Source organism: Natator depressus, chromosome 9 (genome assembly GCF_965152275.1).
Source record: "Natator depressus isolate rNatDep1 chromosome 9, rNatDep2.hap1, whole genome shotgun sequence".
In the NCBI taxonomy this organism is placed as follows: domain Eukaryota; kingdom Metazoa; phylum Chordata; order Testudines; family Cheloniidae; genus Natator; species Natator depressus.
Genome location: NC_134242.1, coordinates 44,238,598 through 44,253,103, shown reverse-complemented (window position 1 = coordinate 44,253,103; position 14,506 = coordinate 44,238,598). Strand labels below are relative to the sequence as shown.

The 14,506-nt window shown below is 44.2% G+C and overlaps 1 protein-coding gene across 5 annotated transcripts in view; it reads left to right on the top strand.

Moving 5' to 3' along the window:
• Positions 1 to 3,033: 3,033 nt before the first annotated feature.
• The window catches only part of YEATS2 (YEATS domain containing 2), a 76,144-nt gene continuing 64,671 nt past the window's right edge, over positions 3,034 to 14,506 (top strand). For 3 of the 5 annotated variants that reach the window (XM_074963994.1, XM_074963991.1, XM_074963990.1), the window contains exons 1-5: positions 3,034 to 3,316; positions 4,693 to 4,810; positions 8,915 to 9,012; positions 9,118 to 9,210; positions 12,945 to 13,187. In XM_074963994.1, coding sequence (XP_074820095.1) covers positions 4,711 to 4,810; positions 8,915 to 9,012; positions 9,118 to 9,210; positions 12,945 to 13,187 — 534 coding nt within the window. In that variant the 5' untranslated portion in view covers positions 3,034 to 3,316; positions 4,693 to 4,710. The remainder of the gene's footprint in view (positions 3,317 to 4,692; positions 4,811 to 8,914; positions 9,013 to 9,117; positions 9,211 to 12,944; positions 13,188 to 14,506) is intronic. The other 2 variants (XM_074963992.1, XM_074963993.1) reach the window with 2 other exon arrangements.

Sequence of the window (14,506 nt, the reverse complement as noted above, 5' to 3'; positions counted from 1 at the left end):
TAACCACTGTCCTGTTTTTGTATGCATCATGTCAGAAGACAGTTTAAGGAGGGACTGGAAGGACAATGAGATAGCTTTGCAGATGTTTACAGGGAGCTCCTCCCATGGGTGAGGGACAGCATGGGAGAAAGCAGAAAGGTGTACAGTTTTTCTTTGGGAAGAACTCGCAGTGCAAAAATACAAGCCTCATCTAATTTGATCAGGTCTGGAATAGATACATACATTTTCCAGAATGGTGAAAACCTTTGTGCTGCCTGGTGTCTCCACCAACCCCCCTCTTGACAAGAGAACATAAATTATTATCCTTATTTGAAATGTATCATCTGTCTCCCCTACTTCCCAATAAATCAGTTCCAAAGATTCCAGTATATGCTGCTGATCCTTTTAGAGAAAACATATTCCATGCTGTCAGTCCTAAACTCTTTTAACCAGCTTCTCAAAATGACTTCTCTTTATCTGTTCCCTTTTTGCAGTTGGACCCAGTGTCTCTCAAAGCCTTAGTATGAAGGTAACCTATGTCAGGAGAGATTTCAGAGTAGCAGCCATGTTAGTGTTACTTTTATGTGAATTAAACTAAAACATGCAACTAACTGTGGGGGTGAAAGATAGACTGTGGAGAGCAATGGTACTTAGCAAAAGTCATGTGAGGCCAGGAAAACCTTGAGAGAAGGCTGTGGAGGTCTGTCAACCAGTGGAGTTACAGGCCAGCAGCAAAACCTGGGGAAAGTGCAGGGCAAGACGAGGCAGAGTGAGACCTCAGAGCTGCAGAAACCAAGGGCTGGTCTACGCTACAAAGTTAGGTCAGATTAACTACATTGAACAGGGTGTGAAATTTTTCACAGCACTCAACATCTAGTTAAGTTGACCAAAGCCCCGTGTTGACATCGCTAGGTCAATGGAAGAATTCTTCTACTGCCTCTTAGGTGAATTTACTACAGCAAGCACTGCAGCTGCAGCATTTCTAGTGTGGACATAGTCTGAGTGGCTGACATACTTGCATAGACATCCCTCAGAGGAGTATTGGGCACATTTGGGAGGGTCAGGGTCCGTATATGCTAGAAACTCTACAGCGGCACAATTGCAGCGCTGCAGCTATGATGCTGTGCAGACACATACTATGGTGACAGAAGGGTTCTTCGCTGCAGTAAATCCATCCCCCCAGAAGCTGTAGTTATGTTGATGGAATAATTCTTCCATCAGTTTAGCCCTGTCTACACTGGGGTTTAGGTCAGCTTAACTACATCTCTTAGGGATGTGAATTTTTCACACCCCTGAGCAACATAGTTAGGTTGACCTCACTGTTTAGAGTAGACCAGCCCTCAGTTTATATTTGTGTCAGTTTCAGAATTGCCAGCCCTTAAACATCAACAAATCAGGAATCAGGCCTCAAAAAATAATGAATTACTTTGATTTGCCTTCTGGTCCAGCCATGCTGCAGCCTATATGGGGGGGTTTATGGCTGCTACTACAATTGTCACTGCTCACCATTGACTCTAGTGTGAGCCCAACAATACAAAGCAGGATTAGACATGCAGCAGGTCAAAATCAGATGTCTGGCAGCTGGCAGCCCTGCATATAAGTCAAAGGTCTCTTTTCTGAGCAAAATATTTACTAGTTCCCACTCTGCCTTTCAGACAAACATCAAATCCCCAAGTCTCCTAACCCCTCCAGCCTGTTCCAGCAGAGTTCCTCTTGCTCTCCCACAATGGCAGTATTGATAGCTTTTAGAGGAAAAAAACTGTATGCGAGAGTGGAGCCATTATTTTTAAAGGAGCATTTCACGCGATCATTGTGTCCCTTGGTTGTTTTGTACTAGTAGGTCAACCAGAGTGAACGAGGTAGAATTAAAAAGGGATAAGCCAGGCTGCCAATGGCTCCTTGACTCATGGAGCAAGATGTTTATTCCTTAGAGAGAGAAACTTTAATAGTTCCCTTAAAATCAGTCTCCTGTGTGACAAGGGCGCTTTGCCACCCAGGCGCTGTGCAGAGCCGCGTTACCCCTTGCAGGGCCCTTCCTATTCTAACAAAGAGACTGCGGCTCAAACTCTACACTGGCCACGGCAGTCGGTGTGTGTCTGGGGGCTTTTCCTGACCCGTTCCGGGGGTCTCCAGCTGGGCAACCCAGGAGCAGCGGCCCGGCTGGAGAACACCTGGCTTCGGCCCAGGCCCCAGCGGGTCACGGGAGAGCTGGGGCCGGCCTCGATCTACCGTGAGCCGCAGGCGAGGTGGGGCTGGCAGCGGCTCCGCTACACCCGACCTAGGCGCCACGGCTCCCATTGGCGCCCCGCGGCGGCCGCCGGGCGGCTCGCCCCGCCCCGCCCCGCCCCTTCGCCGCCGTCCGCCTGCGCGGCTCCCGCCCCTCGCAGTGACTGGCAGCCGGGGCCGAGCAGGGCGCGGGGCCGATGGCGGCGCTCGCTGCGGCGGCTGCTGCACAGGGCGGCCGGGGGCCGCGCTGAGCGCTCGGGGCCGGCGGCCGGGCGGGGCGAGCAGCGGAGGCCGGTAGGCGGCGAGGCTGCGGCGCGGGGCTGGGGTAGCACGGCGAGGGGACAATGCGGGGGCGGCCGCATGGCTCGGGGGCAGCAGGCGGGGCCTGCCCGGAGCCCTGCCGCCGGTGTAGGCTCTGCAGGGGCAATCGCCCCCGGGCCGCTGCCCTGCACCAGGGGGCGCCCCGGCTCTCACCCCCCCCCTCGCCCTGGGGCTGCGGCCTGGGACAGGGCTAGCTCCCCCTGGGGCTGGGTCGGGCGCCGAACGGGCAGGGGGGTTGCGGTACGTGCAGCTGGGGGGATGTGCGAGCCCATGGGCACCCCATGCCCAGGGCGCGCTGCTGCCCCCCCCGCAGCCAGGAGACACAGAGGTGGCACATTTGCCTCCTCAACGGGCGACGTGAGTGGCGGGGGAGGGTCATGCCCTGTTTGCAAGCAGCCATGTTCTCCCCAGATCCAGGGGTACGGGTAACCTCGTGGGGCCCTCCCTCTTTCTCTCCACATAAAGATCATCTAAGAATTTTTTTTCCCTTTCTCATTTCAAATTCAGGTCTTGTCTACCCCGCAAAGTCTAAAGGCACCTGGAAGACTAGTGGTAACACAAATCACAGTTGAAAGCTGAGTAATTGAAAGAAAGTAACTTTTATTCTGACTCTTTAAAACGGCTTTGTTAATGTCCGTTTAACTTCGGCAATAAAGGGGACATCTGTTCGAGATTCAACACTCCACTCCTTGGAAAAGGGCAGAGAGTTTAAAATCCACATTGGACACCTCCCACACGTTCCCTAGCAAAGGCAGGGGAAACCAGACTTTACGTTGCTGATATCTCAAAGGTAAAAAATAAAAGCACATGCAAAATGTTTATGTAGCATGCAGCCGAACTATGCAGCTAAGATCAGCCATGTTTCTCGACTGTACCTGATTGTGAAAGGGCACTCATTTTAAACCTAGTTACAGTTGACACAAGCATACATGCTGTCATATCATTTTTTACTGTAGATTATTGAAATGAAAAATGCAGAGTTTTATGTTAAAGCAAATCCTTACGTAATTTCAGATCTCTAATGGCTTGTCTACATGGGGAACTTTTCTAGTTATACAAGTATAACTCACCTTGTGAACTCTCTTATTCTGGAATAAGAATGACTTTTTTGGGCTTAGTTTAAACCCCATCCAAAGCAACATAACTGAAACTGGAAAAAGGCACTCTCATTCTGGAATAAAAGTATCAAATCAGAGCCTTATACTGGTATATCTACAGTGGCTTAAATTCACACCCTACCTCATACCTGTATAACTTTCCTAGCTTTTTCTACTGGTGTTGCTTTTTTAAAAATCTTTATTGCTTATTTGGACCTCAGCAGATTCACAATTATACTTGCCCAGTTTGTTGATACCAAAGAATGAATCAATTTGCATTGAACAAATTACTGTATAATAATTAGGTGAGAAAGAAAGGGGATGACAACTGACATGCTGTTGAGAATCCTAGCTTTATTAGAATTGGGTATTAATCAGTTAATCCAGACAAATTTGGATGTTCTCTAAACACTGAAGAAGCACAGACACTCCAGTAATAAGAGATTGGATGATTCAGAGGATTAGAAACAGGATTTGGTGCCTTCACTTCAGTTGGTAGCGAACATCCCTCACTAGTTTGTGGGAGAAAAGTTGGTGGTCTCTGATTACTTCTGACTGGGCAGATGTGCCTATTGCAAGTCCATGACAACTGACTTCTTTGTTAGAAGTCTTGGCAAAGGGGCCAAGAAAAAAAAAAGGTATGGAAAGTGAGCTCCTGTAAAGATGTTCCCTCCAGGTGAGGGATGAGATATCTTGCATTGATGTAACTGTTCAGTGGCAAGATAGATAACGTCTGCTTTCTGGCCTGCCATCTCAGTGAAAAATTTACTTTAAAAAGGTACCACTGCCTGTGTTTGTAGAGAGAAACAAACCTGGATGTGGAGCTGCACTCTTGGATTGTATAGTAGTGTGTAACAAAATCAGAACAGGAACGATGTAGAGTTTTAAGCAGTTTGATAAATCACAGCTAGGAGCAATAAGGGAAACAGCCATTCAAAACATAGGCTTTCCTCTCTTACCAGTTGGAGGGCAGACTTCCCCTATTAAATCATGTGGCTTTAGAGGCCTGAAGTCAGTTCGATTGTCAATGTGGGGAATAACATATGGATTTCTTTTTTTCTCCTCTCAGTGAAGCAGTCAAACTACCATGTCTGGAATCAAGAGAGTGATTGAGGAGAAGGACCCAGACTATGAGGAGATTTCAGTCACCCATCCAAATAAACGTCACAAAGCAGCAGAACAGTCAGGTAGGAACTGTGTGTCATGGAATCTTATGGAACATAAAACTCTCCATGTACTGTACCCTATGGAAGACTGCAGGTATTGAGCTCTATTAGCTGAGCAGACGAACCAGCGTTACATTAGAGTTACAGTGAGTACTGATGATAAGGAAGCAAATAATGCATAGAAATTGGGAGAATTCTTCTGTCGACCTAGTGCTATCTGTACTAGGGTTTATGGCAGCTTTGCTACATCTCTGAGGGGTGTATATTTTTCACACCACTGAGTGAAGTAGCTAGATTGACCTAGGTTTTAGGTGTAGACTAGGCCTAAGTAAAGAAACAAGACAGTGCTGACAGACAGTGCATAGGCTCACACGATATAATTGGGTGGCAAACCATAGCTGGGAAGAGAAGGCTGTTGCTAATGTTTAGAGGTCTGAATCTTGCAGAAGCGGAGACAAATGATCATAATTTTGGCAGGTGAGGCCAATGAAGTGAAACTTGGAGAAGCAGCATAGGGGAGAGAGACTTGGGAGAAAGAGGCAGACAGGGAAGGTAAAATTGATGGAGGAAAGCTGGATGGATGGAAGAATACAGTGGAGAGTAGAGAAGAAGCAGCAGGGTGAATGGGTTTTCATTCAGCACAATGGAAAATGCTAAATTTGGGAACAATCCTATTGCCTGGCAGCTCTAGACAAGTTGAAGTGTTCTCTGGGCAAGTGAATGTCACAGGACGTGGAGTGGGCTGAGCGACAACAGGCATAGCATCTCTGAGCTGCTAGTGGGAGGGGAGGGGATGAGTGGAAGTAGAGCTGAAGGAACAGAATTGTCTGGGATCTGAGGAAGCTAAGGAGCTGGAGCAGAACAACAGAACTGAGCTGCCAGGAGCGGGGAAGATGTTGACAACTATATAAGTAACTTGGACGTGAGACTAGGGGGAAGTGCACTAGTAGGCATGCCTGAGGCAGAGCTTTAGTTTGAATGTACTTGTCAGGTCTGGTCTACTTTGTTAAACTGGTGCAAACCCCTGTGTGGACAGTCTCCTAAATCTATTTAAACCTGGCTTATATCGATTTTTAGCTTAATTTGTAAGCAATCCGAGTCAGTTGAAGTCAGTTTAAGAATGTTTGTTTGCACTGGTTTAGCTAAGTCGGGTTTTAAATGGATTTACATTAAACTAGTGCAGCTTTGAATGTAGACAAAGCTTAAATGTTCTGATCCGAGGTTTGGGTGAGTGGGAGGAGGAGAGATTGACCTGGACTTTCAGCTACAGTCAGTTAATTTGAACCCAGTTACTTTTCCCGGAAAGGCAGTTTAATTTTCCAGCCAGGCCAGAGTGCCGTGTTCCATTTGTAACATATTGCAGAAACTGAGTTGTGGGCTGATGTAGCGGGAATTAAGGGCACCATAAGGAGATCACAACAGCCCAATTTGTGGGCACCGTATTTCCTTGATGGACTCAGTCACCATTGTGGCTGAAGTCTCTAACTTTCAGTTTCAAGGAGAGTAACTCTTAGTATTTGAGGCTTTGCAAAAATTAGATGATGCTATGCTGGGACTTGCATTAATGAAAGACTACCCTGCCCTTTTATATTCAAAGTTAAATTACTTTGACATGCGGGTGTCTTACTGTGATACCGAGCATCTGATGCCATACTAGAGATTAAGGTGTTCGAGTGGGTCTCTGGCTTCGCAGTGAACTATTGTTATAATTGATCATTGGGCAACAGTGAGTAAAACTCCACTAGTTTCTTTTTATGAAACATGTCCATTAAATTGCAGTTCAATCAGCTCCATTTGCAGAGAGGCTGGGATATTATCCACTTTAGCAACAAAAGGATTTTTCAAACAGTCAAACGTTACTTGTGTGTGACTTGAATTCAGAAAATCTGACCTCAAAATTCTCACCCAGGAGGTCCAGTAATTTTACCATTTGGGCTTATGGAACCGGAATGCTAATGTTTTCATCCCGACTGAGTTTTTCACAGGAAGGAAAGTGAGATAGTGTTCCTCTCTCTGGGTGTTGTCGCAAGAGTTTTGGGTTTGCTTGAAAGGCTTTTGCATCTGAGTATAATGGGAAACAAGCCTTTTTTTTACCTTGCAATTTCAAATTGAGATCATTCAAATGGCTTGTTAAATCTGTTAGAGTTGCCAAATCCCACAACTACACTGGATCTAAGAGTTCAGATACATTTTTAGACTTCTCATTCATGAAAATACTGATTTCATTCCTCAAGGCGAAGAAAAGTTTGAGCACATTTCCACGATTAAGCCAGCATACCTCACTATAGTACAGCACATCCTCGTATTCTAAATTAGTTTTCTTGAGGAATGTTTGAAATGAGCAGTGATTCAACCCAGGTGCTCTAATCGAGTTTACAGTGGCCACCATGGTTGTCGTTACATTTTCCAAGTTTAGAAGTTTTCCACACAGAGCATGTTGGTGAATAATACAATGCAAGGCCATTGGCCTTTCAGCGTTCAACGAATCACCAGCCTTGTACACCAGTCCAATCTTGTGGCCTACCATGTTCTTAGTGCTGTTCATTGTTACTGTGGCAAGTTGATTTCAAGACAGACGGAGTTCCCTAATAGTATGGGCAAATCTCCAAAACAAGTCTTCACCAGTAGTTTTCCCATGAAGTGTCTGGAGCGCCACAAACTCCTCAGTGTCTTGAAATGCCTTGTTGACAATTAGCACCATCAGTAATGTCATTGCTTTCATCCAAAGCCATTGAAAAAATCTCATAATTTTGGATTTTTTCACAGAGCTGTTCTTTTAAATCTTCACTGATATCTTCTATTCTTCAAGTAAAAGTCTGGCGAGACAGACTTACTGCTTCAATAAGGTTCCTTTTGTTAGTACACGTTTCCTCCATAACCACATTCAGACACTTTTTTATGAACTCCCTGTCAGAAAAAGATCAACATTTAGTGCCCAGTAAATACACAATACAGTAGCTTGCCTTCACTTCTGTTGCATTTTCTTCTTGTTTTCTTAGCATTTGCTGTAAACTTCCAATTTCCTTTTTCAAAGACATGATCTTTGCAGTTTGTTATGCATCATACTTTTTCCTGTATTTTGTGTCATAGTGTCTCTTGATGTTATATTCCTTCCACACTGCAACTGTTTATTTCTAAATGAGACATAATGATTGGCCTTGATGAGGACAAAAAAGAATTGATCGGTCCACTTACTTTGAAAAACATGACATTCAACGCTCAATTTCCATTTTTTTTTGTTGGAGGCATTTTTGTGCGTCATCTGCTTTTACCTGCCAATCAAAAGTATTGCATCTAGGGCAGACTACAGCTAATCTGTGCATGTCCGAAGATGTCTTCCTGAATTTTTATAGCAACAATCACTAAAGAAGTATATGTTTAATTGGTCCAGTTAGTCTACAGCTGAGCTGCGAATGCAGAGAGTTGTTGTTTACAGGCTTGTTTTATATGAAACATGACACTTCAATTAAAAAAAACAACCCATTCTTTATCGCATTTTTTTATACTTCCTTGTATAAACTAAAATGATATAAACATGACAAGAAATACTAATGAATCAGCCGTTAGTGTATTATGTTGAAGCGGGCCATGGGCCTTATGAAATGTTCTGGTGGGTCGAAGGTTGGGCACCACTGCTGTATATCATAGTAGGATACAGCCTTCCCTTTCCCATCTGTAGACTTCCTCTTTGGTGTGTGTGTGGTTCTGCCCCGTCATCCTCTCTGTATTGTGTTTGCATATTGATGCATATGTTTGTTATAGTCTAATGGCTATGTTGCAGTGTGTGTGGCATTTTTTTCTCTTTTAATATTTACTACTTTTCAGATCTAATAGTAAACAGTGTCTCGTGACTGGTCTCCCACCTCAGTGCTTACAAGAAAAAAAAATCCTTGTAAAAACCAACTTATGTACATATTTTAAGAAAAATTATATTCTGGTGCGGACCAGAAATAAAAAGAAATTGGCACTCAGTGCTAGAGATCCCTTTCATTGTGTTGTGCTCAGTTACCGTAAACTTTATTTTTCCTTCTATAACATTTCTTTTCACTTAGAACCTTTAGGATTGAACTATAAATCCTTGCCTCTGAAAACTTCCCTTTTACTTTAATGTGCTTTTTTGAACAGCTCGAGATGCTGCTGTACAGAAGATTGAGACAATTATTAAAGAGCAGTTTGCTGTTGAAATGAAGAATAAGGAACATGAGATTGAAGTCATAGATCAGGTATAAAGGTCTCTCTCTTAAAAGGAGATAAGTTAGAGGATCAGGAAGTATTGAAAGGTGCTGCAATAGCAGTACTTTATAATACAGTTTCTCTTCTTTTTATAGCGCCTGCTTGAGGCAAGGAGGATGATGGATAAGCTTCGTGCCTGCATTGTGGCTAACTATTATGCTTCTGCTGGTCTCCTTAAAGTTGGAGAGGTAAAAATTTATTTTTGGAACAGTAAAACTGCAGAATATTTGCAAAGTTAGACTGCATAGTTTAGCCACTGTGTAGCTTTCCTGTTTTGCTTTTGTGGTACAATCGTAAACGCTTGAAAGCTGAACTGTAAAACAAACGTGGTAACTGAATTGTGCAAAACTTGTGCTGCCACAAAACAGGCTGCAGGGGCATTCAGCAGAGACAGATTTTAACTACGCTGTTAAATTATTTTATCCCAGAAACACTGTTCCCTCCTCTCCCTGAAAAACCATCACCCACCCATGTTTTGTTTTCTGAAATGTAGTGTCTTTTCTACAGTGCTCATCACGGTATTAGTACACAGGACTTCACAACTATTAATGAATTTATCTATGCAACACTCTTTAGAGTAGGACAATATTATCCCATTTTACAGATTAGAACTGAGATAGAAGAGGGATTAATGGTTTATCCAAGGTCACACGGGGAATCTGGCAGATTTGGGAACAGAAACCCAGATCTCCTGAGTCCCAGTCAGTGCCTTAACTTCAAAACCATCCTTACTTTTACACATGGAGCCCACTGTATTTATGACTTCACAGAATAATACCTGCCGTGAACCAGGGAGTACCAAGGAGATGTAATAAATGGGAGAAAGTGAATTTAGAAACAGCTAGCTAAAACTTACTTCCATGCTATGTGCCCCTGTGGTCTAGCAAGTTGGACTGTCAGGACATGTGCTGTGTCTGGGTTTAACTCAAGTTTTGTTTTTGACTTGCAGTTCACCTTTAAATTGCTAATGTTTGGATTGAGGTTAATGTTTTATCTGTGTTCTAATAAAGGATGGAACTGCTGTGTCAAACTTCGGGCGTGTGGATGGAAACCAGGGGTTTGCCTTACCTGCCTAGAGAATACCCAGATGTGTGGTTCTACTCAGCAGGGGTTGCTTTTGTTACACTAGTATCCTATTAGCACTTCCAGGAGGCTTTTTACAATTTTATTTTTTAAAATCTGACTCGCTTTTTGCCTCTTCAAACACATGTTGCTGAATTGGTATGGACAGAGAATTTGGTGGTGATGGGAGGAATGTTTTTTCTGGATTTCTGTGTTGACTATTCTGGATGACTGAGCTACTTCTGATCTTCAAGTGCTCCCTCTAGTACCACGGGGAAGGCACATTAACAATGGGTTTGTACTGCCTCCTCCTGCTTTCTATATCTGTTCTATCAGATGGAGAGTTTGTTTCCCCAATTTATCTGTGAGTCTGATGTGCTTCACAAATATTACATTCACTTCAAAAGTTGCTAAAGAAATCTTTATGAAAGTACAGCCATTGCCCCTGTTTTTTTCTACAGCTTTTGAGTTTGTGCTGGGTGCTGAAGTTCAGATGCATTTCTGATTGAATTTGAGTTTCACTCAAAGGGTCTAACTTGCATGTTGGCCAGACCAAAGCTCCTTTCATTTTACAAGGCTGCTAGATTTTTTGCCATCTATGCAATGTTTTTAAGTAAGGGTTTGGTTTTATCGGCAGCTACCATAGTTTTGCTTTCATGTCTAGTAAAGTGTGTCAGTCTGTTGTAGTTTAATTCATTGTGTTCCCTTTTAAAATACCTATGACCTTCCAGCAAGTTGTGTTTACAACATTCTTGATCTGCTGTAATTTAAAAATAAAAACCAGCTTTTCTGACCATGTGAACTTACTGCAGTACAGATGGGTTTTGAGATTTATAATTAAATATGGTTTCAGTTATTAACTTTTTTCCTGAAATTTAGTAAGCCTCTTTGCTTAGAGGAGTATAAACAAAATGGGTTTTTGGTTATTTGCTCCTTTGATGCACAGAGAAGGCTGAAAGGTTTTTCATGGAATATTTTATGGGTAACTGGAGAACTAGTAGGATGATTACATCACAAATACCAAGGAAGTCAAAGCTCAGGATTCAGGAGGGGAAGAGAGAGCCTCTGACTGGCAATGTCTACACTAGCACTTTTGTCAGTGTAACTTATGTTGCTCAGGGGTGTGGGAAAAAAACACACTCTTCTGAGTGACATAAGTTACACCAACAGAAGCGCCGGTGTGGACAGATCTCTGTTGGCAGGAGTCATCTCTCCCGCCGACATAGCTACTGCCGCTCTTTGGAGGTGGTTTAATTATATCGACGGGGGAGCTATCTCTATCGGCATACAGCGGCACAGCTGCATCAGTATAGCTATGTCGCTGTAAACTCGCTAGTGTAGAGATGGCCAGGCTGTCTAAAAAGTTTGTTTTAATTAGTGAGTATTTAATTAGTGAGTATTAGCGAGTATTTGAGGGAAGTGATTATTCTCCTCTATTCGGCACTGCTGAGGCCACATCTGGAGCCTTGTGTCCAGTTTTGGGTCCCCCACTGCACAAAGGATGTGGACAAATTGGAGAGAGTTCAGCGGAGGGCAGTGAAAATGATTAGGGGGCTGGGACACATGACATATGAGGGGAGGCTGAGGGAACTGGACTTGTTTCGTCTACAGAAGAGAAGAGTGAGGGGGGGATTTGATAGCAGCCTTCAACTACCTGAAGGGGGTTCCAAAGAGGGTGAAGCTCCGCTGTTCTCAGTGGTGGCAGGTGACAGAACAAGGAGCAATGGTCTCAAGTTGCAGTGGGGGAGGTCTAGGTTGGATATTAGGAAACACTATTTCACTAGGAGGGTGGTGAAGCACTGAAATGGGTTACATAGGGAAGTGCTGGAATCTCCATCCTTAGAGGTTTTTAAGGCCCAGCTTCACAAAGTCCTGACTGGGATGATTTAGTTCGTGTTGGTCCTGCTTTGAGCAGGGGGTTGGACTAGATGACCTCCTGAGGTCTCTTCCAACCCTAATCTTCTATGAGTCTATTGAACGCAATTGCCTAACAAACAGTTGGGAGGAAAGAGCTTTATTAGCCATGGGATTTTTCGAAACACTGAAGTGCTTCTCACTGCCCGTAAGCACTGTTGAAAATTCCATCCCCCAAAGATTCAGAACCCCCACCTCCTACCTCTTCAGTTCAGGGCTGAGAAAGTTATTGCTCCAGGTCTCTCTCTCTTCCAAGGAGAGCTGCTTGATGAGGCAGATTTATATGCTTAAGGTTAAACTGGCAAGCAAGAAGAAGCCTCCTAGGCTGCCTTTATACATAATAAAAAGCCAAAAGAGGGGCATTAACCCATTGTTGTCCTTTGCAGGTCACTTATAAAGGGACTCTGTTAAGGAAGGTAGGTCTAAGATGAGATCTAGTATGCCTGGTTTGGTTTGCAGGCATGAGCAAGCATGTGACTCTTGACCCTCTGGTTACCTTCTGTGAGCAGGCAGGGCACTGATGCATGCAGCTTATCTCTTAGTCTTTTGCAGAATGCCAGTTGTATGAAGAATAAGAGTCTAATGCATTTAAATACCCTGCCTGACCACAGGAATAGAGCAGCATACACGGTGTGATGTTACCACCTGTGTTATGGGAAAGTACATGCCTGCAAGCCTAAAGAAGCCAGTCTTGGTTTAATGTCATCCTGCAAAGTAGTCTGGGTGTGTTGCAGTGGAGATTTTTTTTGGACCAAGGCATCTTTAGTGTTGGAGTAGGTTATTTGGCCCTCTTTTCTTGAGCAGTAGTCAGTTTTTCAATCATCATTTACCTATGATTAAATATTGGTTCTTTGTTTCTGTATGCTGATACTCTTCTCTTCATTTTCTGGCCAATTTTATTTGAGGTGGAAAAAATAATGGATCTGCCTGAACTTTATTATTGCAGGGAGCCAAGACATGCGACTCTATGGTTTTTAATCATCCTTCAGTCAAGAAGTTCTTGGAATCGCCATCCAGATCCTCATCTCCTGCTAATCATGGATCAGAAACTCCATCTGCTAACCATTCAGAAAGTGACTCATTATCTCAGCACAATGACTTCCTCCTGGAGAAAGACAATGGCAGTCTGGACATGGAAGAGCGATTGGCAAACAACCTGGATCAGAGACCAAGCAGAAATACCGGACGGGTAATGTAAAGCTGTGAAAAGGGGGTGGGCAGAAAGACAGAAGGTGTGTGTGGTCCCAGAAATTCTTTCCCAACTACCTGGAGGGCCTGTGCCAGCGTTGGCAGGGGAGCAGGGTGAGGAGTATATTTTTCTCAACCCTGCTCTCTGGGAATATGTCTACATTGCAATAATAACCTGTGGCTGGCTTGGTCAGCTGACTCAGGTTGGCAGGCTGCAGGGCTATAAACTTGCAGTGTAGATGCTCAGATTGGAGCCCAGGTTCTGAGACCCCAGGTCTCGGTGACCAGGCTTCTCCCCGAATGTCTATACTGCAATTTTATAGCCCTGCAGCTCAAGCCTTGTGAGCCTGCGTCAGCTGACCTGAGCTCTGAGACTCAGTATGGAAGATTTTTTTTATCATGGTGTAGACATACTGTGGGGGTCCTTCCATGCCCCACCAGCAGGTTGTTCTGTTGCCTTTCGCTGATTGTGCAGACTTACTGAGGATAGGTTTTCACTACAGAATTAACTCAAGTTAACTCCTCTCAAGTTAGTTCCAGTGAGAGCGGCCTTGCTGTGAAATAATGCTTGAACTGCAGAGTGATCGGGTTGGCAGCTAATAAGTTAGACCAGTGGTTTTCAACTGGGGTACATTTGCCCCTGGGAGTACTCAAAGATCTTCCATGGGGTACTCAACTCATCTAGATAGTGTTTCTCAACCTGGGGGTTACAGCCCCCATAGGGGTCGAGGGATGGGTTTAAGGGAGGTCACAAGTGCAGGGCCAGCATTAGGGGTTGGCAAGCAGGGCAGTTGTCCAGGGCTGCATGCCAGAGGGGGTCCCCTAAAGCTAAATCACATGCTTCAGCCCCGCTGCCTGGGTTCAGGCTTCAGACAAGGCTCACAAGTGAAAAACAGGCTCAACTATCACACTGAAATGTAAGTACAATATTCATATTCCAAATCAATTTATTTTATAATTATATGGTAAAAATGGGAAAGTCAGCAATTTTTCAGTAATAGTGTGCTGTGATGCTTTTGTACTTTTATGTCTGATTTTTATAAGCAAGTAGTTTTTAATTGAGGTGAAACTTGGGGTATGCAAGACAAATCAGCCTCTTTGAAGGGGTACAGTCATCTGGAAAGGTTGAGAACCACTGAGTTAGGCTACAGATCCAGTTAGCACACAGGTCCTTTAAGGCAGAGGTTCTCAACCTTTTTCTTTCTGAGACCCCTGCACAACATGCTATTAAAAACTCCAGGGCCCAGCAGGGAACGGAGGACCTGGGGCTCTGGGCCAGGGTGGTGGGGAGCTCGGGCATAGGTCTAGTTTGACTTTTAT